Source organism: Mustela nivalis (genome assembly GCF_964662115.1).
Source record: "Mustela nivalis genome assembly, chromosome: 1".
Lineage (NCBI taxonomy): Eukaryota > Metazoa > Chordata > Mammalia > Carnivora > Mustelidae > Mustela > Mustela nivalis.
This window is the reverse complement of record NC_139020.1, coordinates 94575917-94602758: the sequence shown is the minus strand read 5'-3', so window position 1 is coordinate 94602758 and position 26842 is coordinate 94575917. Positions and strand designations below refer to the sequence as shown.

The following is a 26842-nucleotide window of genomic DNA, read 5'->3' as shown; positions in this document are numbered from 1 at the left end:
ATGATTAAAAGAAACTCTTCCAGTTTAGCAATAGTAATTTCTAAGCTCGTGTTCTCTACTTGCATTTCTTCAACACCAGAAATGTAATTACAAGCAATTTTTAAAAATACCTATCCTTTTTAGAAGTCACACGGAAACAATTCCCATGTTTATCTCATCAACCCCCTTTACTACTCATGAAAATTTTCTCCTTCACCTACATCCCAAACTATTTTGATGACTGTTCCTTTACATCCTCCCTCTTCTACTAAACCTTTCCTTCCCTACTCCTTTTTTCCACCACACCCCATCCTTCTCTCCAATCTTTGCATTTTTATCAGTAGAACTTGGGGGGGGGGTTGGGGGGGAAAGAACTTGTCTGACAAAGCAAGATTCTTAGAGAACAGCTCAGCAATGCCAGAATACTACATCATGGGCAAAGAGATGTCAAAGGCTAGAAACATCCATTCAGTAAGGATTTTGTCCCATCACATTTGTAGGCACTTAGTAAGATTGCACCAGTGAATGAATGATTACAAAGTTAAAGGGAAGAATTAACTATGATGTGAAAGAAAATTCTTGTCAGTCAGAAGACCTAGGCCCTTGACAGAGCTCTGCTCTTATTCCCTCTGATCTACTTTTACAAAATTACTTTTACAAGGATAAGACATATAAACATACTCTTTTTCTAAATTAATATAAAATATTAGCAGTTCAGTATTGATACAGGACTCACGTAATAGTTTTTTAAAATTTCCAACATTTTAATCAGAAATCACCAAAAGAAATAATGTATATTCTGGGGGTTTAATTATTCATTTGTACAAATTATTTGTCATAGGGTAACATAAAACATCACTAACTTAGGCCCCTTTAATTCAGAAATCATCATGCAAAAAGCCATAAGTATGATATGAAGTACTGAGGCTAGAGATAGGAAAGAGAATAAACTTGAAACCCTTCTTCAGCTAATTTGTTGTGTATGATTTTAGAAAGTTCCCATAACCTCTTTGGTTTCTGTGAAGTTGTGTTTAAAGTGAGACAAGTTGTTCAAGCAATCCGTCTCATCGTCACATAATTCTATGATTCTGCATGGGCCAGATAGATGTTCCTTTTCTACTTTATTCTTTCTATAAACAATGGTTCTGGGAATGGAATTATTTTTGTTGGGATGTCTTACAATCTGGATATGACTAGGCTTCAGGGATCACATGAATTCCCTAAATTTAGGCAATTATGTTTGGATACATTTTTCTGGGCAGAAGTACATAGCTTACATCTGATTCTCACAAAGCTCTGTGAATTTCTCAAAAAAGACAAAAAACCACTTACTTAAATAATGGACTAATCCCAAGTGATTCATATTAACTTGTTAAAACAGGCTCACAAAAAGTTTGCTTCATAATACTGTATTGGTTCTGTAACATTCTCTGTCCCACATCAGTAACACAATACTCTGTTAGTAGAAGCTACATTTCAAACTTTCATTAATAATCTCCCCATTCAGTGATGAGCCATAGACTACATCTGTCTAATTCACCTCATTACATCAAATGCCTTGAACAGTGCCTAGCTGTCAATGAATGAAAGAAGGGAAATGTCTACCAGTATATCTCCAGGCGAGAACACCGGTAGGGAATGATCATCTTTTCATCTGGGCATTAATTGAGACCCTAAAACTTAGATGATGGTAGAATCAACAAATAAGGATAGATACCTCATTTTATACTCAAGCCAAGCCATTGTAATTTCAATAAAGAAGAAATGAAATCCAAAGTGATTAAGGCCTGACCAAAAGTGGCAAGGTCAAGACCAAAGGAATGGAACAGATTCCTTTCATTTCACTAAGAACCTAATTATAGAGTGCAAATTACAATGCCACCCAAATTCCAGTTCCTTTCTTTTTATTGAAATTCAATAGCTAATAACCTTGTCCTTCATTATGAGTACACATACCATAAGTAACCTCTGATTTTTGCCTGATTTATTAACATAAGCAAATAAAATAATATTATGTCTCATATGTAATATAAGTTGGATTCCATTTTTTGTCACTGCCATATCTATAAAAGATATTCAGTGCTAAAAATCAAATTCTTTTATCATGTAAACATGATAAAATTTCAATAATGCTTGTTTATTTGTCTTAACTGACAATTACAGGAAGAAAATGGTCTCATTCATTAGTATCTTTTAAAATATATAGTACATAAAATTGAATACATGTTATTTCATTCCTGTACAATTCTAGTAATTGACTTTTAAAAACCTAGTAACATTAGCATCTCTTTTATCTTCTTACAGGAGCATTGTTTTAAACCCAGCTTATTTCCGAAATCATCTTCGCCAGGCAACAGTGTTTAGATGTCTAGAGAGATATTCAGAAGCTGCCCGGTATGTTTGTTATAACTTTTGTGAAGATTTATTTCAAGTTAAATTAATTTCATTCTCAGCTTCTGGTAATAGCATAACAGAACTTTCCATTTCTCTCATGGAGTATGATTTTACCAGAATTATTGTCTTATAAATGTCAAACCAACAATTATTGACTATCTTTTTCCTTAATTAAAGCCATTCTCTGTTCATAGCTCTTAGTAAAAATTCAAACTTTCCAGCCATGAGGTCACTCATAATGATGGGAAAACTTCCAGGGAAGATTAGAAATGAACTTGACCTCTTGCCCTCCAGTACATTCCTGGTTTTGGTTGTAATGATACAATTCTGTGACTCTCTCTTTCTTGAGTTCTGGAAATGAAATCCAATAGCATGAAAAAGACCTCAGGAGCTCTTTCTAGAGGAGATGGCATCAGTTATAACATCAAGGGTTGTTAGAGTTGTTCTAATATATTGCCTCCTAGACCCCAGTATGTTTTATAAAAACCTAACAAAGCAGCTTTTAATATTTTTATCCCCAGAACCTACACAACAGAAAAAAAAATTTACAAGAATTGTGCAACAGCCTCAATGTTACATTCAGAGTTCCTTTTCACCTATGACTACAAAGGCTTTTTTTCTTCCTGAGTCAAGCTCATCATATTGGACTTCCCTTCCTTTTGATGAATCTCTCAATGAATTTTCCTCATCTCCCAATGAATAGCTGCTATTTCTAACTTGTCCACTTTATTTATTTAAGATTTTTTAAATTTATTTGACAGAGAGAGAGGGATCACAAGTAGGCAGAGAGGCAGGCAGAGAGAGGGGAGGAAGCAGACTCCCCACCAAGCAGAGAGCCCTATGTGGGGCTCCATCCCAGGACCCTGAGATCATGACCCGAGCTGAAGGCAGAGGCTTAACCCACTGAGCCACCCAGGTGCCCCACCCACTTTAATATTCTAGGAATTCAGCAAGGAAATGTGAGTGGTTTCTTCACTAGCTCCAAGCACTATTCCTAGGGAAATATCTACAGTAATAGGGATGAGAAGCCTAGGTTGCAATCTTTGCAATATAACACTTTCTTGGAGAGTGTAGTTTAAGGAATTTAAATGGATAATAAAATGGTTCCATAAAATTAATACCATGAAATCGACATGAATTCCATTTATTTAGGTGGTCGTGAGAGTTACCAAACTGAATTAAATGATGGATCCGGAGGGCACTACACTCACTTTGCAGTCAAACAACCATTATGCCACAACATCTATTTACCTGTATGTTAATGTGCATTTTTTAAACTTATAATGGTCTTTATGTATCAATCTCGTTTTTTGCATTCTATTTTTCCTTATACTTTTTCTAATGTATTCCATCTGATGTACTCACTTGTGACTTTTTTCTACATTTTATTTTCTCCACTAAGTTGTCTGTAACTTTCTTTCTGCCCACATACTTTTCCCATGTGAATGAGAGGGAATTTAAGAGGTGGTGGTGAGCTTCCTTCATTCCCATACTTTTTAAAAAGTCCCTAGCTACAAATGAAGCTAATAGGCCCAATGTAAACTGATACCACTACCTGTAAAATGATGTTTTCTAAAAGATGGTTTATTAATGTATCTTCTGAATCTAATAAAAAAAATCATTAGGAGAAGACTAGATGCAACTTCAAAATTAGATTGCAACTAGTAAAAAACAAGCTGTGAGAGAGACTATGGAATCTGGGGAAACAAACAGAGTTATAGAAGGGAGTAGGGTGCGGGGATGGGGGAGTCTGGTGATGGGTATTAAGGAGGACACAGATTGCATGGAGCACTGGGTGTTTTATATGAACAATGAATCATGGAACACTACATCAAAAATTAATGATGTACTGTATGGTGACTACCATGAGCTTCCTTTAGTCCCATACTTTTTTAAAAAACATGACACAATAAAAAAAAAGATGTTAAGAAAAATTGATGATGGTGTGCTGGGATCAGCTTGTATAGACTCTGAAAAGCCAATTGTTAATATTCTGGAATTTACGGAGAGCCAGTTTTTAAAATAGAGGAGAACTTAGTAATGCTGGGAAAATTTACACTATGGAAACTGGCTAATGCTACAAAGCCGCCTTTTCTGGTTCAGGGAGAGCCAGGTTGCCAGCCTATCATTGACTATAACTTAATTGTATCAAGCTTTGACTGTTTGAGTTAAAGTTGTGACAAAAATTCTTTATGGGCCCTAAAACAAACAATAAAAACTTGAAAATTAGTACTCTGTCAGTATTTGCTATACAAAGTTGGAACTGAATATCCATTGTCCTTGATGTGTATATCCCTGCAATGAAATAAATGTAGGTGTTCAATATCATATAATGACTGACCTGAAGACCTGATAATAGTCCTGAGGAAGTTCCTGATAATTCTTGGTTATGCTGGTATGGACTTTCCAAAAGAGAAGTAGATACAATTAATTACAGATATAAGAGTTTTTCATCTTGGCTTCCTTGACAATTATAGTCCTCAATATACAATATTAGTCATTATGGTTTTCCCAAGGGGAAGAATGAACATGACTATGATAGGGTCTCTTAGCTATTAGACTTGTAATGTGAATAATAAATGCAAATAAATATATAGAACATTCATGTTTATCAATTACTTTCTTGGAAATTTGGGTAGTTTGGTTCAGGCCTCTTACAAGGATATTATATTTAAACTCACTGGAAAAGCCAACACCTTAAAGTTACTTCCTCTAGAATGTCAAGTAGTCATGTTTCTGAAATTGAAAGGCACTTAACAAATGCAAAAGAATCCCATTACTAGGTGACTTAGGAATCTTAAAACCATTATTTGCAGTGAAGTGAATCATCTCTTTCTGATTCACGTTAGAGTATTTATAACCAGGAACTAGAATTTGGGCCACCTAAGGTTTTCTGAGCCTAACCAGCTCTACTCAGGAAGGAATACTTAATAAAAATAGGTCAGAAAAGATTCCCAGGACAGTCTCATAAAAGCCAGGCTTCTCAACAGAGAGACTAGAGAAAATGCTATGACCTGTATTTGAATAGAAGGTATCAGTCAGGTTTATAACAATGAGCAGGTCCTTTTATTTTATGGGTCAATATTCTTTTAGTAACATCCTACCTACCAGAAGAGAGAACAAGAATATATAGATGGTAGGAAACTGGATAAAAATAAGGATATTTTATTTTGCTTTAGGCTCTGCAGGGATGCTGGTCATCCTTGAGCAGACAACTGGCACTGGTTAAATTGATTAAAGTACATTTTCAGACCATAAATCTAAATTGAAGTTGCTGTAACTCCCCAGAAACAACCAACCTGTGAGGTCTTACCTGAAATAGCAAGTAGCGTAGCTCTTTAACATCTCTTCATTTCTTTGCACATAAAAGTATATGTGTTGAATTAGAATGTCTTTGCTTGAATCTGCCTTCTCTCGTAGCACTCACTCACACACACACACACACACACACACACACACACATATCCTTTGGCACTACCTTCATAAGAAAGATGGTAAGATAAGAAAAAATATGCAGAGATGTGAAACGAACAAATGTGAAGACTATTTTATGAAAAGAGCTAATAACTCTTGATAATACGAATGGCGTGTCTTTTATTTCTGTATGCTCAGTGACTTCCACAGAGTTTGGCGCATACCAAGCACCAGTTCAGGGTTGGCAAATTAAATTAGCCAGTTTTGAATTTGTAATTAAGAACCATTTGGCAGCAGCAATAAGGAGATATTACATGAAATTGTTAGTACAACCCTGGTTAAAAGATAAATATGAGAGTGTTCACATATTTAAGTTATGGTGATAGTATCGTGACTCCTATGATAAAGATCTATAAGGCAAAAAATAGCTGACCTTACAAAGGAACTACTTTAGTTAAGATCACACTGTGTAAGTGAAAGCAAACAGAAGGTAATACTAAAGGGGAAATAAAACAAAAGCTTCTGTTCATCATTAAGGAAGAGTTAGTTGTGCATTTCTACATATATGAACTAGATGAGGGCTACTGGAGCAGTAATCATGCATTTAAATATTCACAAATCTCAAGCTGATGGTGTATGAAGGAGGTCAATTATAAGATAGAAGAGCTGTATGAATTACAGAGAACTAGAGACCACTAATTACAATGACCATATAATTTATCTTTCAAACTTATTAGTGAAAATAAGCACTGTTAAGAAATAACCAGGAAAATATGCATAAAGCAGGACTGTTGTGACCACACTGGCCATCTGGCACATTACCCTAGTCCTTCTGAAGGGAATGGCCATATTCAAGTACAGTTAATGTTGCTGTATACAACTGTACTACAGTGTTGTCGATTTTTGAGTCTTCAGGAAATAATGCTTTTCAGAACTTGGCAAGAGAAATCTCTTAATTTTTCTTTTTTTAAAATTTCTTAACTTTTAAATGTCAATTATTTTATGTTTTTCAAACACAGTTTCATATTAAGAAAGCTGAAGTAGTCCCATTTGTGAACATGTAATTCACCGATTTGTTGCAACAAATCTGTTCTACCTTTTATTTATAGTAGTATTATTTAATACCACATTATATATATAATATTATGATAAATAGATTAGGTAATCAACTATATAGTCTAATATTTTTTATCTTTTTCCTTCCTTTTTTTAAAGATTTTATTTATTTATTTGACAGAGATCACAAGTAGGCAGAGAGGGAGGCAGAGAGAGAGGAGGAAGCAGGCACCCCGCAGAGCAGAGAGTCCGATGCAGGGCTCGATCCCAGGACCCTGGGATCATGACCTGAGCTGAAGGCAGAGGCTTTAACCCACTGAACCACCCAGGCGCCCCTATCTTTTTCCTTCTTAAGGTAATATACAAATAGTATGTTCCTTTTAACCAAATCAAAACACAATACAATTAATTCACAAGATGAATTAATTCATGGCTACACTCACTAGAGTGAGTAGCCAGATAGATAGAGAGAAGCCAGATAGGTAGATAGTAGAGGTTAAAACTGATGCCATTGGAAATGGAAATAATGCATATATAAATCACAACATTCCAAAAGAGAAAGTGATCTAAAAATAAATTTAAGTATTTGTTCAGAAACATAGTCACATAAAACAGTGATATTTTTATTGATAGGCAATCACTCAGAATAGTACTACAACAGTAAGCAGTAAGAAACTGCGTCAGCTGTTTTAGTGTCATAGAACTCTATGATTTTAAATGAGATTATTGTGTGTCTTGCAAGGGAGGAGAATATACTGACAGGTAGACTTAAGACAAATGATTCTGAAAAGATGATAGTAGTGTTGGGAATTTATTTTAACTTAGTTCTGATTCAATTGAAAGTATAAAATCTATTCAAACACCATGCAAAAATACATCACAGTTTTTTGGTTAAAGTAAGTTCTCATTTATGTCTTTAGATAGTATAAATGAAGACTGTAGGCTAATTTTTATTCTTAAACTGTCCATCTGCCTGAAGGGCTTTTTCTTTTTTTATGGAGACAGTTTGCCTTTACCAGAACAGCTTAGTGTAGGCTAATATTAATCAGTCCTATGTGACATACAGTTGTATGCTGGAAGGTGGACATGATCATTCCACCATTAAGTGATTTTCCTTTTCCTAGGTATTGATAAAGCTGTATGATCCTGAAGCACTACAAAATTTGCTTCTTCATGTATGATTTCTAAAACAGACACTAATATAGACAAATTTTAGTCATTTCATATCACTTAGGTTAAATACCTGACCATAAGACTACAACTCATCAGTTTCTACGTATGTAAGATGCAGCATTTGTGACTTCATGGAAAAAAGTGAAGGTTAAAAATATTTTAAATCTTCAAGTTTCTAACCATCTTGTGTTTCTTAATTATTTAAAATTAGAGACTCATAAATGTCTAATCTTACAACAAAAGTACTAATCATAAGGTTGCAATAATAACTGATGGCTTAAAAGTAACTGTTGCCTTAAGAAAAGTTGAAATTTTTGGACATGATCCAAATTATAAGTAAATTATTGAAAAAATAAATAATTTTATGTCAAATAGAAAAGAAATTTAACACAGGCCTATTGCAAAGGACATCCAGAAATTCATTAGAGAAAAATAAACAATGATTGATTTTGTGAATTTCTCCATCTTGCTGATGTACATCATGATAATTATTTTTGTCCCTATTCATTCAAGTTTTAAGTGTGAAGAAATAAAGAAATAAAAATGTTCTCTTCTTATTCTTCTTCCCTTCAATCAGATGCCCACCTGATTCCACATTTTCTACAATGGTGGAATTATAGAAAATCAATTAAACATTAAAAAGTTTAATTCAAAGGAGCTGAAGTTTAACTCCGCATGTCTGTGCTATTTTCTTATGCGTAAGTGTTGCCGAAAGAATTAGAATTTAGTCTGCTGATGATAAAATTATGATAATGGATCAAAACTTCCATATCTTAATCTGCAAATTGGAGATAATAATAGCATCTATGTCCCAGAGGTTATGGGGATGAGGATGAATGAGACATTCATTATGAGGATGAATGAGACAAGTACACTTGGCACAGTACTTGGCATATCATAAACTCTCAATAAAAAATAAGGATTATCATTGTTTTTGTTGCTGTTAATGGGAACTCTTTGAAGATATGTGAAGCTTCCTAAATAGAAAATGAGTTTCTCAACATTAACACCAGAACACAACAGGACACAGATTGCACCACAATACTAATAGACCCTGTCTAACTCTGGGAGTCATGGGGAACCTCCATGTTAACATTGGGGTTGAAAGGCATGATTTTGGTTGGGTTAAGGAGTTAAAAAGGGAAAAATTGATTTTTAAAAAAAATTTTGCATATGAAAATATCATGAATTTTAGCATCTTATTTCATTCTGAGAGATACTCCAATTATTCTTAAAGTGAGTTAGATTGTAGAGACCCCCAGCATGGGTAGGTGGACGTTCAAATGACATAAATAGTTTAGGTCATCTGGTTTTGACTCCAAATTCTCCTTTTTTCTTTTCCTCATTTCTGTCAGAAATAGCAATACCCTGACAAAAGATTAGGCTGGAAATCCTAACAGCGCACTGCTGGAAACTCTGAAATTCTTCACACACACACCTCACTTTAAAAAAAAAAAAAAAAAAAAAACTGGCATTGGTTCATTACACTATTATGCACATAAATTAATCTTGATGCCACTGATTGTGAAAATTGCTTATAAGTCAAAAGTTCTATTTCTGTATCTGTCTGCTAAAGAGTAACTGTCTGCATTGGAGAATTATAGCCAAGTCAGAGAGACCTGTGTTCCACTCCAGGACCACAAATGACTAGTTATGTGTGACCTTGGGCAAGTTAGTTAAGTAACCTCTTTTTAGTTTCAATTTCCTCAACCATAAAATGAAGATAATAATACTACTTTACAAAGTAAGCATAAGGTTTGCATGGAATAATGAACATGAAACATGAAACTCAGTGCCTGGCACATATAGTAAGGCCTCCATTAATTATTGCTCCTGCTGCTATTGTTATTGTTGTTGCTGCTGCTGCTGTTGTTGCTGTTACAAGCTTTGAAGAATGATGTTTAAAACCTAAAACATTCACTCTAAAATAATTATGTCAAGTGCAACTTTGGAAAAAACATTATATTCCAGAGCTACCACCCCAATTTATCTTAATTTTGACAGCCGTCTTCTATGATCCCTTGCTTTTTGCCAAACTCTATGTCAGATGTTTGTAGTGCATTAGCTTTGCTCCTCACAACTCTGCAAAGAAATTATATTCCACATTTTTTAGGTGAGGGAACTTAAGCTAGAGTTCAAATGACTTGTCAAAGACCATTGATAAGTACCAAATCTGGAATTCGACCTTAACTTTATCACCAAGACCCTGATTTCTGCACAAAGGATGTACTTGCTCTTGTCACACTTCGTATTGGCCACTTGGGTGAGTTTGAAATGGTATTGATTGCCTCATTGTGGTTTACATTTTCTTTTTTTTATTACTGGTGCACTTGTGCATTTTTAATATATTTATTGGGCAATCATGTTTCCTCTTCTGTGAAACGCTCATTTGTATATTTATCTTGTGTTCATTTCTTATTGGATTGTTTGTCTTTTTATTATTGAATCATTGGATTCTTTGTATACTCTGGGTACTAATTAGTTTTAGCAATATATGTTGCAAGTAATTCCTTCCAATTTATGGTTTATATAATCATACTCTTTTTGTTATCTTTTGATGAAAAATTAAAGACTTATTTTGAGTGTAGTCAACTGTAGTCAAATTCTTTTATGATTTGCACTGCTTAAGTTTTTTAAAAAATTCCCTTCTATCCTAAGCTCATCAAGACACCCTTCTAAATTATCTCAAAAGTTTTTGAGTTTTTCCTTTGCCTTTTAAGTTTTGACCCAATGATAGTTGTTTTTTATATATGGTGGGAGGAAGGATTCTCTTATTATGTTTTTCCCTAGGTGGATAACCAATTATCTTGATATCATCTTATTAAATCCTTTTGCTATTTGTCTACCATGTTAGCTCTGTTTATATCAATTTTCCATATGTGAATATGTCAGTTTCTGGTCTCTATTCTATTCATACATCTGTTTGTCTGTTACCTTGCCAAAAACACACTATCATACATAGGTTATATTTATACAATGGTTTATAATTAGTCTTGATATTCCTGATAATCTAGGAAAGGAAACTTTACCAACCGATTCTTTTTCAGGAATGTCTTGTCTATTCTAAGCCTTTTGCTCTTCCACATAAATTGTAGAAACTGTGAATTTGAATTCCAAACCAGAATAGTGTAAGTTCTAGTTAGGAGTTCCCAAGGAAGACTCTCTTATTTCCTTTTCCGCAGTCTACCAGGATCCAAGGCCAAGACTGACATGCTGTTCCACTATTTTGCTCTGTAAGAGTTTCTCCTAGTTCTTTTATTGAACGTGTTATTTGTAAGAAAAACTTTAAGTAGGTTGTCTATTCAATCTTCCCTCTGCTTAAACCCTTAAGACTTGTCTACTTTTCCCCATGCACATGTCTCATTAAAAGTTAGTAGACCAGTAAATATTAACATAGATCCTCAGAAAAAAACTTTTTTGTTTGCTTATTAAACCCTTTTTACTTATGTAACACTATCCACATATTTTTTAAATGACTATTTGACACAAGAAGCCAAGGAGATGGTACCCCTAATAGCCAAAGTTAAAACAATCTGAATAACTGGGGCACCGGGGTGGCTCAGTCGGCTGTGTCCAACTCTTGATTTCAGCTCAGATCATGATCTGAGCCCTGCTCTGCAGGGAGTCTACTTGTCTCCCTCTCCCTCTGTCCCTTCCCCCACATGCTCAAGCATATTGCATGCACTCTCTCCCTCTTTCTCTCATAAATAAATATATCTTTTAAAAAAACACAATTTGAATAACAAAACAAATATTGGTAGTATCAAATTATAATCCATTGAATTAAATGAATATCCATATATGAGTTTATTCTAATATAAAAATAATTGAATAAATATATGGGGGATAAATGAAAATTCTTCCTTACAGAGGAATACCAATTAATAAATGTAGAATAAATGAGAGAAAATCAATGTTAGCAAGCACCACAGTAATAATTGTTGCAAGATATATCTACTAATGGACTTTAATTTCAGCAATTCCACTTTGTTATTTATCTGAAGACAACAAAAACACTAATTTTAAAAGATATATGTACCCCTATGTTCATTGCAACATTATTTACAATAGACAAGATATGAAGCAACTAAGTGTCCATCTATAGATGAATGGATAAAGACAATATGGTGTGTGTATTTGTCTATCTTTATACACAGACACACACACCCACACCCACCCACCCACACACACACACACACATTAAGAAATACTACTCAGCCATAAAAAAAATGAAATCAAGCCATTTAAGACAATATGGATGGATGTAAAGGGTATTATGCTAAGTGAAGTAAATCAGACAGAGAAAGACAAGGACCATATGATTTAACTTGTGTGTGAAATCTAAAAAACAAAACATAGACATAAAGAAAAAATTGGTGTTGGTAGAAGCATAGAGAATAGAGAAATGGGTGAAATAGGTAAAGGGAATTTAGAGGTACAAACTTCCAGTTATAAAATAAATAAGTCACAAGAATGTGACATAGAGCATTGAAAATATAGTCAATAATATCATAATAACTTTGTATGGTGACAGATGGTAACTAGACTTATGATTCTTTCATAATGTATAAAAATATCAAATCACTATGTTGTACCTGAAACTAATATAAAATTGTATGTCCATTATAATTCAATATGAAATAAGAAATAATTATCTCCTACAAATATTTATCAGTTGAAGAGGAAAACCTACTCACTTTATGGTGAAATAAATGAGCAAAGACCACCATAATCAAGTGGTCAAGGTTAATACCACCAGTAATAAATATCTACATTACACACACACACACCCCCAATAGTATGCAATGAGACCATCACATTACTTCTATGGTATTCTTGCCTAAAACACAATTTCAGTTTAATCATGAAAAAATATCATACAAATTCAACTTGGGAAACAGTCTATGGAATAACCAATTAATTCTCTTTAAAAGTATGAAGGCCATAAAATATAAGAAAAGAATAAGGAAATGTCAAAGACTAGAAGATGCTAATGATACACAACAACTAAATGTATTGTGGGATCCTTGACTGGATCCTGGAACAGAAATGTGGCAATAAGGAAAAAACTGTTGAACTTTAGAGAAATCTGTAGTTTAGTTAGTAGAAATGTACCAACATTAATTTCCTGGTTTATTCACTATTCTATGGTTTTAATAAGTTGTCAAGGTTAGAGGAAGCTAGGTAGAATGATATACATTAACTCCTGTACAATTTTTGGGACTTTTCTATAGATTTCAAATTATTTCAAAACAGACTTTTTAGAAACTTGTTTTTTATGTTTGTTTTCAGTCCATCTTGTTTAAAAGTATCAGCTGTCCTAAGTAGTGTTTCTCTGATCATCTCATCCACCATATTCTTAAATTTGAGACTTAACATTTTAAAGACATTTTTATCATCTTTCTCTCCCAGCCTATTTTGGGATATCCTTTGCCTGCTATAATTTAAGAACATGTTCTTTTTCTACATATTATATCTCCTACAGATTCCATCTTAATTTTAGCTTCTGGAACTTATTTTGATATACTTTTATACTCTTCTTTAATTACCTGAGTCATAAAATCTGGTGCTGAGTCCATTAAAATTGGGGCTAGATAATCAAGATCAGCAGTTCAGTTCTATCATTACAATTATGTTAGCCTTGGTTGGGTGCCTGGGTGGCTCAGAGGGTTAAGCTTCTGCCTTCAGCTCAGGTCATGGTCTCGGGGTCCTGGGATTGAGCTCTCTGCTCAGCGGGGAGCCTGCTTTCTCCTCTCTCTCTGCCTACCTCTACTTGTGATCTCTGTCAAATAAATAAATGAAATCTTAAAAAAAAAAAAATTATGTTAGCCTTGGCAAGTTCTTTGGCCTCTATGGAATGGGAATAATGGTAGGACCCAGTCTCATCTCTCCAAAAGTTGTTATGAGAATCAAGTCTCTTCGTTCTCCTAGTTCTGTGACATCATACTCTCTGGATTTTTTCCTACTGCTCTAACTTTTCCTTCTTAATCTTATTCTCCAACCTATTCCTTAAAAATTAGTGTTTCCCAAGGGCCTGTACCCTTTACTCTTTTTTAAATTGTGCATTTACTTTTCCTTGGCCATAAAAATCCCCTCTGCTGGTTTTAGCTAATCAATCTACTAATGACTCCCAAATTTATGCCCACATTCTCAGATCTTGCTCCTAATCTCCACATTTATATGTTCAAACACCTTCTGAATATTCCCACTTGACTATATTAGAAGCATCTCAATCAAAACATATGTTCTAAACTGAACCCTATTGCTTTCAAAAACTTAGCTCTCCAATATTTTAATTGTCTAACATAATGGATTGATTAATTAAATAGTGGAATTACCGATGGAATACAATGTTACCATTTTAATTACTGCTACAGCTGCAAATTTACTAATGTGAAAGCTATTCTCACCATATTGTTTATTTTAAAAAGCAGGTTAAAAAGCAATGTGTAATACTCTGTATTTACAGAGCAAATTTGAACACATCTCTCTCCAGACTAATTACTTTAAATTACTTTCCATAATCTACCAAATAAATCCTGGCAAAAAATTAAAAGGTCTCTTGTAATTAAGTCCCTGTTTGTCTCTGTCTCTCTGGCCTCCTTTACACACACACACACACACACACACACACACACACACACACACTTTAATACTCAAATATTACCCAAACTCAGCATGATATTTCATGCTTATACATATCTGCATATCCTCTTCTCAGAATAGCTTTTCCCTCTTTGGTTATTTCTGAAACCCTTCTTGGGGTCTACCTCCTCTGAGAAGTTTTCCCTGATTCTGTTTTCTCCCAATAAGATCAATTTTTTTTTTTAAGATTTTATTTATTTAACAGACGGAGATCACAAGTAGGCAGAGAGGTAGGCAGAGAGAGAGAGGAGGAAACAGGTTCCCTGATGAGCAGAGAGCCCGATATGGGGCTCGATCCCAGGACCCTGGGATGATGACCTGAGCCGAAGGCAGAGGCTTTAACCCACTGAGCCACCCAGGCGCCCCAAGATTAATTTTTTTCTGTATTATTTTTGTGCCTTGTCTTTATAGCTATGAGTGCATATTCCCTGTCAATAATTATTCCCTTAAAAGTTAATTTATCATAAAAGGCTAGGGGTTTCTTGAATATGGAGAACTGATTAATTCACCTTTTTCACCTTTACCGATCTTCAAGACTCAATCACATTAGTCACAGTATAAACATTTGTGGAACTGAAATTAGAATGCATATGAAAGCACGTAATATACCACAGATAGAGTGTTCTGAAATGAAAGATAGTATTTATTACTATTTAAATTCATACTATAATACAGTGATTTTTTACAGTGATATTTTAGATCAGCATTATAAAAGATAAATTCTTCAAAAGGGTACTCCTTACTTACATTAATTAATGTAATCTGGGTGTCAAAATCTTGACTCTAATGGTAAGGGAAAATCCCCTTAAGCCAGGCGTCTGTTAAAAGAAATACGGAATAAAAGGGTAGCTCCTTATTCCAGAACTTTATAAAAGTAAACAAAAGGATTTATTGAAAATAATTTGATCCAGACTCTTTAATGAAAACTTCATGATTTTTACTCTACATTTTACATGATTTGAATTTTTCTAAGCCTTATCAACCTGTGAACACAAATCAAGTTATAATAATGAAAAAACTGCATAGATTGGCTTATATCCCCACCTGCATAAAACAAAATTTTACCTCTTTCCCCAACTAACTTGGGATTTCTGGGGTCTGACTCAGATGCACTCCAGAAAAGGAAAGAATGGAATAGCATGATATGAAAAGGTTAGTTTTTAATGTTAGCCTGTAAGGCATGTACATGGTTTTGTATATACAACCTATGTACAAATATGTTCACAAAAAAAATTAATGCTTATTGTAATATTCAGTATATAATTCCATAGAAACATTACATTCAGAAACTGTGACTCAAGAATTTCTCTGCTTAGAGTATTTTGGCAAATTAGTGAAGATTCTTTTCTGTTGGCCCTTCATTGTCATCATTCCATCTTCCATAGATGACTTTGCCAGTTCACCTTAGCCCTCAGTTAAATATCAAAGTTCTTCCTATAAGGCTTGGACCACCCACTTGCCAGGCAGATGTTTGGTTTCTTTGCCATTGATCAGGGAAATCCTTAACATCTTTCTCACATTTTAAAAATAGGTTTAAAACTAGCAATGAAGGGGTGCCTGGGTAGCTCAGTGGGTTAAAGCCTCTGCCTTCAGCTTGGGTCATGACCTCAGGGTCCTGGGATGGAGCCCCACATCGGGCTCTCTGCTTGGCAGGGAGCCTGCTTCCTTTTCTCTCTCTGCCTGCCTCTCTGCCTACTTGTGATCTGTCTCTGCCAAAGAAATAAATAAAATCTTAAAAAAAAAAAAACTAGCAATGAATATTGCTGATTTGACTGATTCTATTCATTGCCTATGGGCTTAAGGTTATTGAATACAATGGCAAGCTGACACTGGGTACAACTTAAATTTTCATTTTTCCTTTTGTTTTTTCCCCAATATTCTAGAATCCAACTAGATTAAATACATGCCTGATATGCCCTTGATATTACTGGGTTTTGTATCAGTCTTCAGTCTTGGGGTTCCTCACCAAGAAACTGGGAACAGGCCCCAACCCCAAGAGCAAAGGAAATTATCTCTTTGTTAGTGTAGTCCACATAACCCTCTTACAGATCCCATAAGATTCTTTTCCTAGGTTTGTTGTATAATAAATGTTAATCTCTCAAAAGAGCATCTTTGAAATATGGAGTCTCTACCAATTTATTTTCTTGAAAGATTTTGCTTTTTTCAAATAAATTCTGTAAATTCAAGGCCATGGCATTAGATTTTTAAAATCCTGCCTCCAAGTCAGAAATGACTGCATTGTCTCTATAGGGATGGAAGCACAGGCACTTAGATCTGAAATGGATCTCATTAGTACTGGCCCTAGGGACTTCCTGTGCCTCACCTTTGTGCAGCCCCAGGGCAGTTGTAGCAGCTCTGGAGTAAAATAACAGAGTTACTATTAACTCTTTTATACCCTAAATCAAGTGGAGTATATAAGTTTAATAAGAAACCGGGTCTCTGTTATACTTACCTCACCATGAGTGTTTATCCTCATAATGTATCTAGCCCCCCTAGACCTCACTCCCACCACCAACCCTAGACATAACCCTAGAGTTCCACACCTTCCTTCAAGGAATACTCTTATTCTCTTAAGTTTTTCAAAAAATTTAGAATTTTGTTAAGAGGCTCTTTCTGAACAATCTATTGTTCTGCAAGCTGGTATGGTTTGTTTCATCATGCTTAGAGAACTGTTTCTTTCCTTACAAATAACTCACTTGAAAAAGTACTTGCCAGCTGTTATTGCTTCCCAAAATTATTTATTTATATTTTAATTTATAAATATGCTATCATTACTTAATGCCTCTGGGCACATTTGCAAAATTAAAAACACACAAAAAAACAAGACAAAAACGATGCAAACTGTGGTTTACGTAGGGGAGAAAAAAGAGCATCATCTCTGCCTACATTAAACCCCCTTCAAGCAAACATCTAAATAAACAGATGGATATTGCACTGTATCCCAAAAGAAATGTAAAAGTTTCCTGAAATCAATACCATGAACCAATTCAAGAATACAAAAGTTCTCCTAAAAGCAAAAGCATTATTACCTTGTAAACTCAACAATTGTAGTACAGAATCTAGAATGTGGCTTCTAACATCATCCATGTATTCTGTCCCCAAAATTTGACAATGTAAATATTACTTCTAACTGGCACACAGTAAGTGCTCAATAAATTAATAGTTAGTTGCTTTTAATATGCATACCATTTTAATTTCTAACTTTATAGGTTTACTTAACACTGGTCATATCTGGAATCCCTCATTTTTTTCTTCAACCTGACCTGTATTCTCTTTTCATCTAAGAAACAATGTATAGAGCTTTTATTTTATGTTTGTTTAGTTGTTTGTGTATAATGGATAACCTGTGAAGTAATGAAGATTTGTCTTTATTATCTATTAGTCAGGCTTTCTGTTTCCAATCTATAAGTTTAAACTACAAAATAAGCATTTGGAAATGAGTTTTAGCATAAAAACCAGGGTTCTTATGGATTACATCTCCTGATAAATTCTATAAGAAAGTCATCTAGCAAGCTAAGGATAAATACCTGTATCTCTAAGAAAATACATAACTTATAGGGGAAAAATGCACATACATAACCATTTTTTCCATTGAATCTTAAGTTTGAGAAAATGTCAAATAGAATTTAATAGGAATGTATTGCAGCCTACTACATAATCAGCTCTTGCCAGAAAGAAGAAATCGGAGAAGGAAAAAATGAGATTCCTGCTCTTTCAAAGCTTATAATCCTACTCGAGATAAGATAATTCTTTTTACAGAGTATTTACCATGTATATTGAACCAAGGAAGATGACTGTGCAACATACACGTATACTCTAAAACATAGAGTATTTTGTGAGAAAACAATAGGAAACCACACCATTTACCTTCTAAACCATGACAACTTTGATACTGAAAGGGACCTCAGTAATGATGATAGAACTACAGGACTAGACTAGGGATGTCTTCAGAAAACCTACTTGTGTGGAGTCAAGAATGTGGGCATTGCAGTGCTTACCACTCTTCCCTGAGGTCTTTTCCTAAGTGGAACAGCCCTAGCAGACAGGTGCATAAAATGTTACCACAGTGTTATCTTGAGGCAGCCTCTTGCTACTCGGTGTTTCTTTTTTGAATGTTCTACTTCTGATATATCTGTGATTTCCAGTCATGCATGTTTCCTCCAAGATGTTTGGTGAGAGTTATAGCATCAGTCTGTAAAATTTGATTGCACATCCTAATCGAAACAGAAAAGAGGATCAGGCTCCCCTGAACCTGCTCCTTCATCAGGAGTCATAGGCAAGGCAGTCTCTTTTAGAAGTGGATTGTGTGAGACTGTCACACTTTATGCATGATGGTCAAGAGGACTCACTTTATTTCAAGTACTCAAACGTAAATGCCATGACCAACAACTTTGAGTACCCTTCCTGCTTCATGCTGCCATCATCGGCCACAGTGTCCTTCATTTACCAAATGGTCAGTAGCTTTTGTTTGAATGAATGAGGGAGGGAATGAGGGAGTAGCTATGGCTAGTGACAGAAGAATAGAGCTAATGGATAACAACTATTCCTGCCCTCCCCTACCTGCAGAGAAACAGCTCTAAAGGAAGAAACAAATGTCTACTCTGTGTACCATAGCTTGCTTCCCCAATATACTTTTTTTTTTTTTTTCTGGAGGAATAGATCTTAATTCAGTGAAAAATTTGGGTTCATATACAGAATCCTATTTAAACTTCAACTGCACATCTGTGCCATCTTTCACTTTAAGCAGATTATCTATCAGCAAATTTTTATTGATGACCTACTATTGACCAGAGGCTGTTTTAAATGCTTGTGGATACAGCAATGAATGAACCTTCAAAAAACTCTGCCCTTACGGATCTTTCGACTATTCATTCATTATTTGTTACATAATCATGTAACAAGTACCTACAATGTGCAAATTTCTGGTGAATTCATAATGATGAATGAGACATAATCCCTGCCCTCCACAAAACTGTACTATATCAGAGATGCTTTTAAAGAAAACCAATAACTAATCAACAAGGGACAGTTAAAGGGCTCTAATGGAAGGCTTACAAGCAAAATGTATGACAGGGTGAACTACAAGAAGATTTAAGTATTAATGGTTCGAGAAGGCTGCACCAAGAGAGTGGCATTCTCACTGTAGGCTCACACAACTATACCACCTATATTAGTGACAAGCTTTTATAAGTCTTTTAAGTTCAAGAAAGAAGCTTTAATAACAACCCAGAAAATCGATACACTTTTGAAGCAACTTAAACAAGTCTGTTTGGATGCAAGCTTCTCAATGAAGCACTGTGTATTTCATTTTCCTAAATATCAGTATTAATGCCTAGGCAGAATAGTAATTTGCAAGCTAACACTTACTGAGTGCTTCCCAAGTACTCATGTACTCTATTGTTCTGTGTGCATTACATGTAATAGAACCTTTAATCCTTCTGACAATCCTGTCAGATTGACAACTATTATTATCAACATGGTAATATAAGGAAACTGAGGCACAGAAAGGATAAGAAACTTGTCCAAAGTCATAAAGATAGCAAATGACAGCACTGGGGTTCAATCGAACTCCCATGTCTGCATTCTTAATCCCTGTGCTATATTGCCTTTCTATTAATATGATGAAAATAACTTCTCACAAGTTATTAATGAATGATAGTGCCTTCACCTTCAGAGAAAATATAAACTTACAATGCCATTTAATTCTTCGACCTAAAGAAGAGACAAAGTGTCATTTTATGATACAAGTCATTGAGAAACATTTTTGGGGCAGAGGATTTTTCTGATGACTTATAAGTTACCTGTTTATCTCTAGATGAGAAGAAGAATGGATATCCTTGAATTTAGGAATATTGAGAAAGGGAAAAGTTGAATCCTGTAATGGTGAGTTGAGAACAGGTGAAGGTGGTTTTTACTGTTGAGGATCTTTACTGGCCAGATCATGGACAGACTACATTGGAAAATAAGAAGAGATGCCACAACAGAGGCATGGACTATTTAAAGGGGTCTAGAAAAGTGTGAAAAGCAAATCTGAACACATAATTTTGCCAAATGTCTACCCTGAATATATATCACTCACAAAATCAGCAAATGCTTACATGTTATTTTTATAGCCCTCCGCTATCTTGAAAGACTGAACCAGTCCTCCACCAGTGAGCTGTTAACATTTGAAGAACACACTCTTTATTGTATCTTCATGGAATTTTCACAAAAAGGTTTTGTTAGTCGTGGTGGTGGTGGGGGTGTTTTGTTGTGGCAGTTTTCCTATTTGGATTAAATTGAGAATACTTCATATAAATTGTTTCAAAGATCCATTTAAGTGCCAAGTATCCCATGTAACAAATATAACAATATTCTTAGGAGGACATTCCCCAGATATCCTGAGCCTCTCTTCCTGCTTACATTCAGTTTATTCTGACCTTCTCTCATACCACCTCTATCCTTGCAGCAGGGGAACCGAGCTTGCCGGAGGTGGGAGCATCAGACTCAACTTCTGACCCTCACCACCCCCATACATTCGCCCTCAGGTTGGCAGAAATCATGTTAATAATAAGGGTATCAACCTGAAATTTGTAGGTTATTTCATAGATTTCCAATTGTTTTACATATATTATGTGCACACCACGCACACACACATACACAACTCCAGAATGTAGGTATTATTAAAATAATCTCTGTTTGGGGCGCCTGGGTGGCTCAGTGGGTTAAAGCCTCTGCCTTCGGCTCAGGTCATGATCCCGGGATCCTGGGATCGAGCCCTGCATTGGGCTCTCTGTTTGGCGAGGAGCCTGCTTCCTCCTCTCTCTCTGCCTACTTGTGATCTCTGTCAAAAAAATAAATAAAATCTTAAAAAAAAAAATCTCTGTTTTAGAGATGGACCATACATAGATTGTTAGGATTAAGCAACATGTATAAGGTCAAGCAAGTTACAAAAGAGTAAGAGACCTGGCTCCATAGCCTGGGTTCAGCCTTTACATAGGATCATGCAAACAATATTCCCCCCACCTCTTCTTTTCTTTCAGGATCCCTACTTAGTGCTTCGATTATTACACCTCAGGGAACTTTTCTAAGATATACATACTCTTCCAACATTGGAATCCATTTTTCATTAGAACCAAAGTATACAGACACTGTGGTAAGGTTTTCAAGGCAGCCTACAGACACTCATTTAAACTACAGTTTACTAAAATAATGTACATTTAACAGTTCTGTAAAGTTTTACTAATAAAATAAAAGCAAACAAAAGAGTAAAATGATTTAATACACCTGAATTTTTAACCTAATAGAAACTTCCAGCAGTCTTCTGGCTGGTCTTTTTTGTTATCCTGCTCAAGACAGATAAGGAAAATGCTCTTCATAATATGATCTCAGCTAAGAAATATTATGCAAATAAAACTCAATCTAAAAAAAACAAAAAAACAAAAAACCTTTAAAAACTGTCCCATCAACCTAAGTACCTGTGATTCCCTTCCAGAATTTCAATAACCCTCTGAGTGGTTTTCAGACTCTCTTTGTCATGGGAAGTGGGTGAGTATGTTTGGGTTTGTCGATGTAACTGGCAATCAGTATTGCCATGTAGGATAGGGTGCCTGGAGATGCTGACCCTCCAGCGGAGCCCAGGACAGGACAGACCCACACAACACAAAATGGAACCACCCAAAATTGCCAATTGTGACCACTATTGAGAAACACTGTAAATGAAACCTACTCCTATTCAGTTAAAAATTCAGATGAATTGGGGCACTTGGGTGGCTCAGTCAGTTAAGGGACTGCCTTGGGCTCAGGTCATGATCCTGCTTAGCAGGGAATCTGCCTCTCCTTCTCCCTCTGCTGCCTTCTCTGCTTGTGCTCTTTCCCTCAAATGAATCAATAAAATCTTTTAAAATAAAAAAAAAATTTAATTTAGGTGTATTAAGTTACTTTACTCTTTTATTTGGTCTTATTAGTAAAACACGGCTGTTTTATTTTATTAGTAAAACATTGCGTAACTGTTAAATATATATCATTTCAGTAAACTGGTTTAAATGGGTGTCTGTAGACTGCCTTGAAAACCTCACCAGAGAGTATTTATACTTTGTTTCAATTGGAAAATTAATTGCAAGTCCCCCAAACCACTCTGCCATACTGAAATCTGTCCATACCTGCTACTCACTCTTTAGCTCACTTTCTCCATCTTTACCTGTAGGCCTCGGGCTCTCGAGAAATAGGCAGCAGTTTTTTTTTATTGCAGTCCAGTTACACAATCTGCTAAGTAATCAGGATGGTCTATCGGAATGTATAATCTCTATATATTCTGAGACTCATACCCAAGCAGAGATGGAGAGAGAGAACGGCAAGCACTAAGACTGTACTTTTTCCTTCTTCTTCTTCTTGGGACTAACAAGAATTAGTTCTGGCCACTTTTACTGAAAGCTGTTCCTCTGCTGTGAATGGGTGTATTTTCTGCTCTGTATACTCCTTTTTCCAACTGTTTTACATTTTATATTGGCTTTAGAAACTGCTGGTGTGAACTACTGAAAGCAAAATTAGATTCAGGATTGCCTGGTTTTGTATAGCCAGACTCTCCTCTAGCTTTTGCCCCTTTTCAGGATGACATGCCTTGTTTTTTCCTAATTTTGCCACTTCCTTTGATCCCGCAAAAAGTTGGATAAAACTTTGTAATCCTATTCAAGATTAGAGAAACCCGTTCTGAATTTTCACAAATACCAAGAGGTGAGGGCGCCCTCTCCTGGTGAAGAAATTTTCCAAGGATGGGGGTTCAATTCTTGGTCATGGGAGAGTGACCTGGGATATGGTGAGATGGGAGACATTTCACTGGCAGGAACATTCATAGAGGAATGCTCCAGAAGGAAATCTTCAAGAATGAGCACCAAGAAAACTCTTCAGGTTTATAGGGCTCCATCAGCGCTTTTCAGGGAGTCAGGGCAGAACATCACCTAAGTTGATACCTGTTTGTGATACCAGTCTCTATCCAACAGTTATACTTCTGGCATCAGGCCAAGCCCTTTATTGTTTTATCATTATTTATGATTTTCTTGAGAATCAGATACTTTCCATTCATCTGGAAAAGGAAAGAATTCATCTTTCGGGTTTTTTTTTTTCTCACATGATTAATAGGATATGCCTCTCTGGGAACAGCCCCTAGTGTCTGACACCAGGTTGACACAGGGCCTGGAATGTCACCATATTTAAGTATGCAAATTCCTTCTCATTTGCCTTTGCCATTTGACTTTTCCTTAAGTAATGGTGCCAATATTTCAATTTCCCCTTTGCCTGCTGTCGCTGCCTAGTTAAAGCTCATTCATTGTCTCTCAGAACTCTTTCAGTGACCTCCCACTTCCAGTCTTCTTGCCCTCAAATGCGTTCTTTACAGAGTTGCCAAGATTCTCTCTCTAAACCATAGACTTTCTGTGTCATTCTGTGTTTAAAATCCACAGGCTAAAATCCATGTTTCTTTATGCCTTCTCAGTGCCGCCTTTGCCTGCTTTAAACTCAGAAAACTGATCCTGTTGGGGCGTTCCTCCTACTTTTAACTTCCAAACCTGTGTTCAAGTTGTACACTATGCCTAGGATGCCCTTCTCAGTCTCACTCTCCCTTTGTGTGGCTAACTTCTGTTCAGCATTTTAAGCTTATTCAGGCTTTTATCTCCTTAAGGTCTGTCTCCCTAACACAGCCCTCTCAACTGCATTAGTATATATATCAATTATTCTACTTTACTCATTGTGATATAATTATCTGTGTACGTTTGCATCTCCTAATGCAATGATTAGGAGATGCATTAGGAGATGCAAACGTACACAGACCCTAATGATAGGAAATAGCATACTCATCTTAGAATCTCCATCTTTGTGGAATGAAAGAATTCATGAAGTATGCAAATATGAATCTAATAATAACAGACCCCCTTTGTATATCATATGGTCCTATCAGGACCCTGGTTTCTCAGACCATCTTCTTCATCCTGGAAGCTAAGTGGGTCCAGATAACAAGGGACAATTCTTTTAAACCCATATAAAAGAAGAAACCCAAGGAATGCTCCCAGTATGGCCACAGACTGTCATTGTCCCTGCTAAACATAAGTCTGAGAGATTTTGGCTGGATAAGATGCTCCCCACCCCCATCACAGAATAGAAAACCAGCAATGACCAAGGTTTTGGAACTAGAAGTTTTCATGTTATTCTTCCTGCCAAAAATCCTTCCGTTGTTCCCCAACATCTATTAGACAAAAATCAAAATTCATCTGTCTGAAATCCAAGGCCTACCATAACCTGTCTGAAACATAATCTCCTGGTCTTTCTTCTTTTACACAGATCCTCTGTTTCTCCCCTCATCCTGTATTATACTTTCTATGTTCAAAGCCCTTCCATGTGATATATCTCTGAAAAACAAAAACAAAAACAAACAAAAACAAAACCTCCCTCTTCATCATCACTTTAAATTAGTGCTAACCATAATCAGACCTCAGGGCTGTCAGTCTATTACAGCCAAGAGTAATCATTCCCCCCCCCCCCGCGTTGTGTACTTGTTAGTTAACATTACATACTTAACATTTGCATTGTTCTTTATGGCTATAAAACTGCCTTATATTTTATTAATGCTTCTCAAATATTGTTATTGCCATAGTTAATTTGGCATCTCATAAAGGTCAGTATCATGTCTTCATACATTTCCATGTGACCATGACTCCCAACCTTGCCTATTGTAATAAACATTTGCTGACAATGTTGAGTAACCATATTTGGGTTAAAAAAAAAATCAAAATCAATATCAAACCTTCATATATAATCCAAGATGAGTTCCATCCATCTAGACCTTTTCAACCAGACATATATTTTCTATAGAAGTAACGACACATCTTTTGACATTGCCAGGAGAGGAAAATTGACTGTATCAGATTAATAAGCCAGAAATAACACAACGACATGACTGCTAGTGAGACAAGCATGGGATGGCAATAGGGGAGGAGGACCAGGCATTAGGCAGTAATAACCATGCCCCCCCACACACACTTAATCACAGGAATATGGTTTTTAGAGAGTGTACCAGTAGTCAACAGGTTGGCAAGAAATTAGCATCAGGGAAGTCCAACAAAAGATAATAGAGTCTTGTAAAAGATGCACAGTAAAGAATGGAAGTAGTACAGGACCATGGTTAAGAGACCAACATTTGATGACAAATATATCTGGTTGAATCCTGATTCTGCTGTCAACTTTTTGGAAATTAACCTCCTCAATTTAAGGAAACTCACTTTCATAGCTTGGTTTCAAAACTCATTTCATAGCGTGGTTTTAAGAATTAAATGAGATGTAAAAGCACTTACTATATGTATGGTAATATGTATAGTAATAATAATGCTATTATTGTTGTTTTTTGTTGCTATAAATTGAGAATCTAGAGTCAGGCAATGTTTGAAATTCCAGACTAGAGGCAGGCAGGGAACTTAAAAAAAAAAAAAAAAAAAACAACTATTATCCACTGCTAGGCCATCTTGCAGGATCAAGCATGATCAAGCTAGAACCCCAGTATCATAAAAATCTGGAGTTGCAGTCAAGACAGAAACACATTAACTAGATTTGGTCTGCAAAAGCTAGAGATTTGGTGTCAGGGGCAACTCTCAGATATTAGAACTAGGCAATTAGGCACAGAGACAGATTTGTTCCAAAGGTAGAGAGACCAAAGTATAACTCCTTCAAAGTTCATCAACCACTGAAATACGTGAACTGAGAACACTGTAAGGGATGATGAAAACTATAAGGTTTCCTGATGAAAACCAAATGACTAGGGGTAGTGGAGTGAGGGAAAGGATAACCAGAGCAAAGTGCAAACAAAAGCTGCTTTTGTTATTATTATTTATTATTATTATTTTGTTATTATATGTTATTATATAAGTTATTGAGCACTGTATTAATAAAGGTTCTCCAGAGAAGCAGAACCAATAGGAGGTATAAATATATGGAATTGATTCATGCAATTATGGAGCCTAAGAAGTACTAAAATATGTCGTTTGGCAAGCTGGAGATTCAGGAGAGCCAGAAGTTTGGTTCCAGTCTGAGGCCAAAGGCCTGAGACCCTGGGGAGCTGATGGTGTAAGTTCTAATCGAAGCTCAAGTCCAAGAGCAGGAGAAAACTGACATCCCAACTCAACAACAATCAGAAAGGGAATTCTTCCTTATTCAGTCT

The 26842-nt window shown here is 35.6% G+C and overlaps 1 protein-coding gene across 3 annotated transcripts in view; it reads left to right on the top strand.

Annotated features, from left to right (window-relative positions):
• Nucleotides 1-26842, top strand: part of SPATA16 (spermatogenesis associated 16) — a 253671-nt gene that overhangs the window by 123747 nt on the left and 103082 nt on the right. For all 3 annotated transcript variants that reach the window (XM_082688992.1, XM_082688990.1, XM_082688991.1), the window contains exon 4: nt 2284-2373. In XM_082688992.1, the coding sequence (XP_082545118.1) occupies nt 2284-2373 (90 nt within the window). The remainder of the gene's footprint in view (nt 1-2283; nt 2374-26842) is intronic.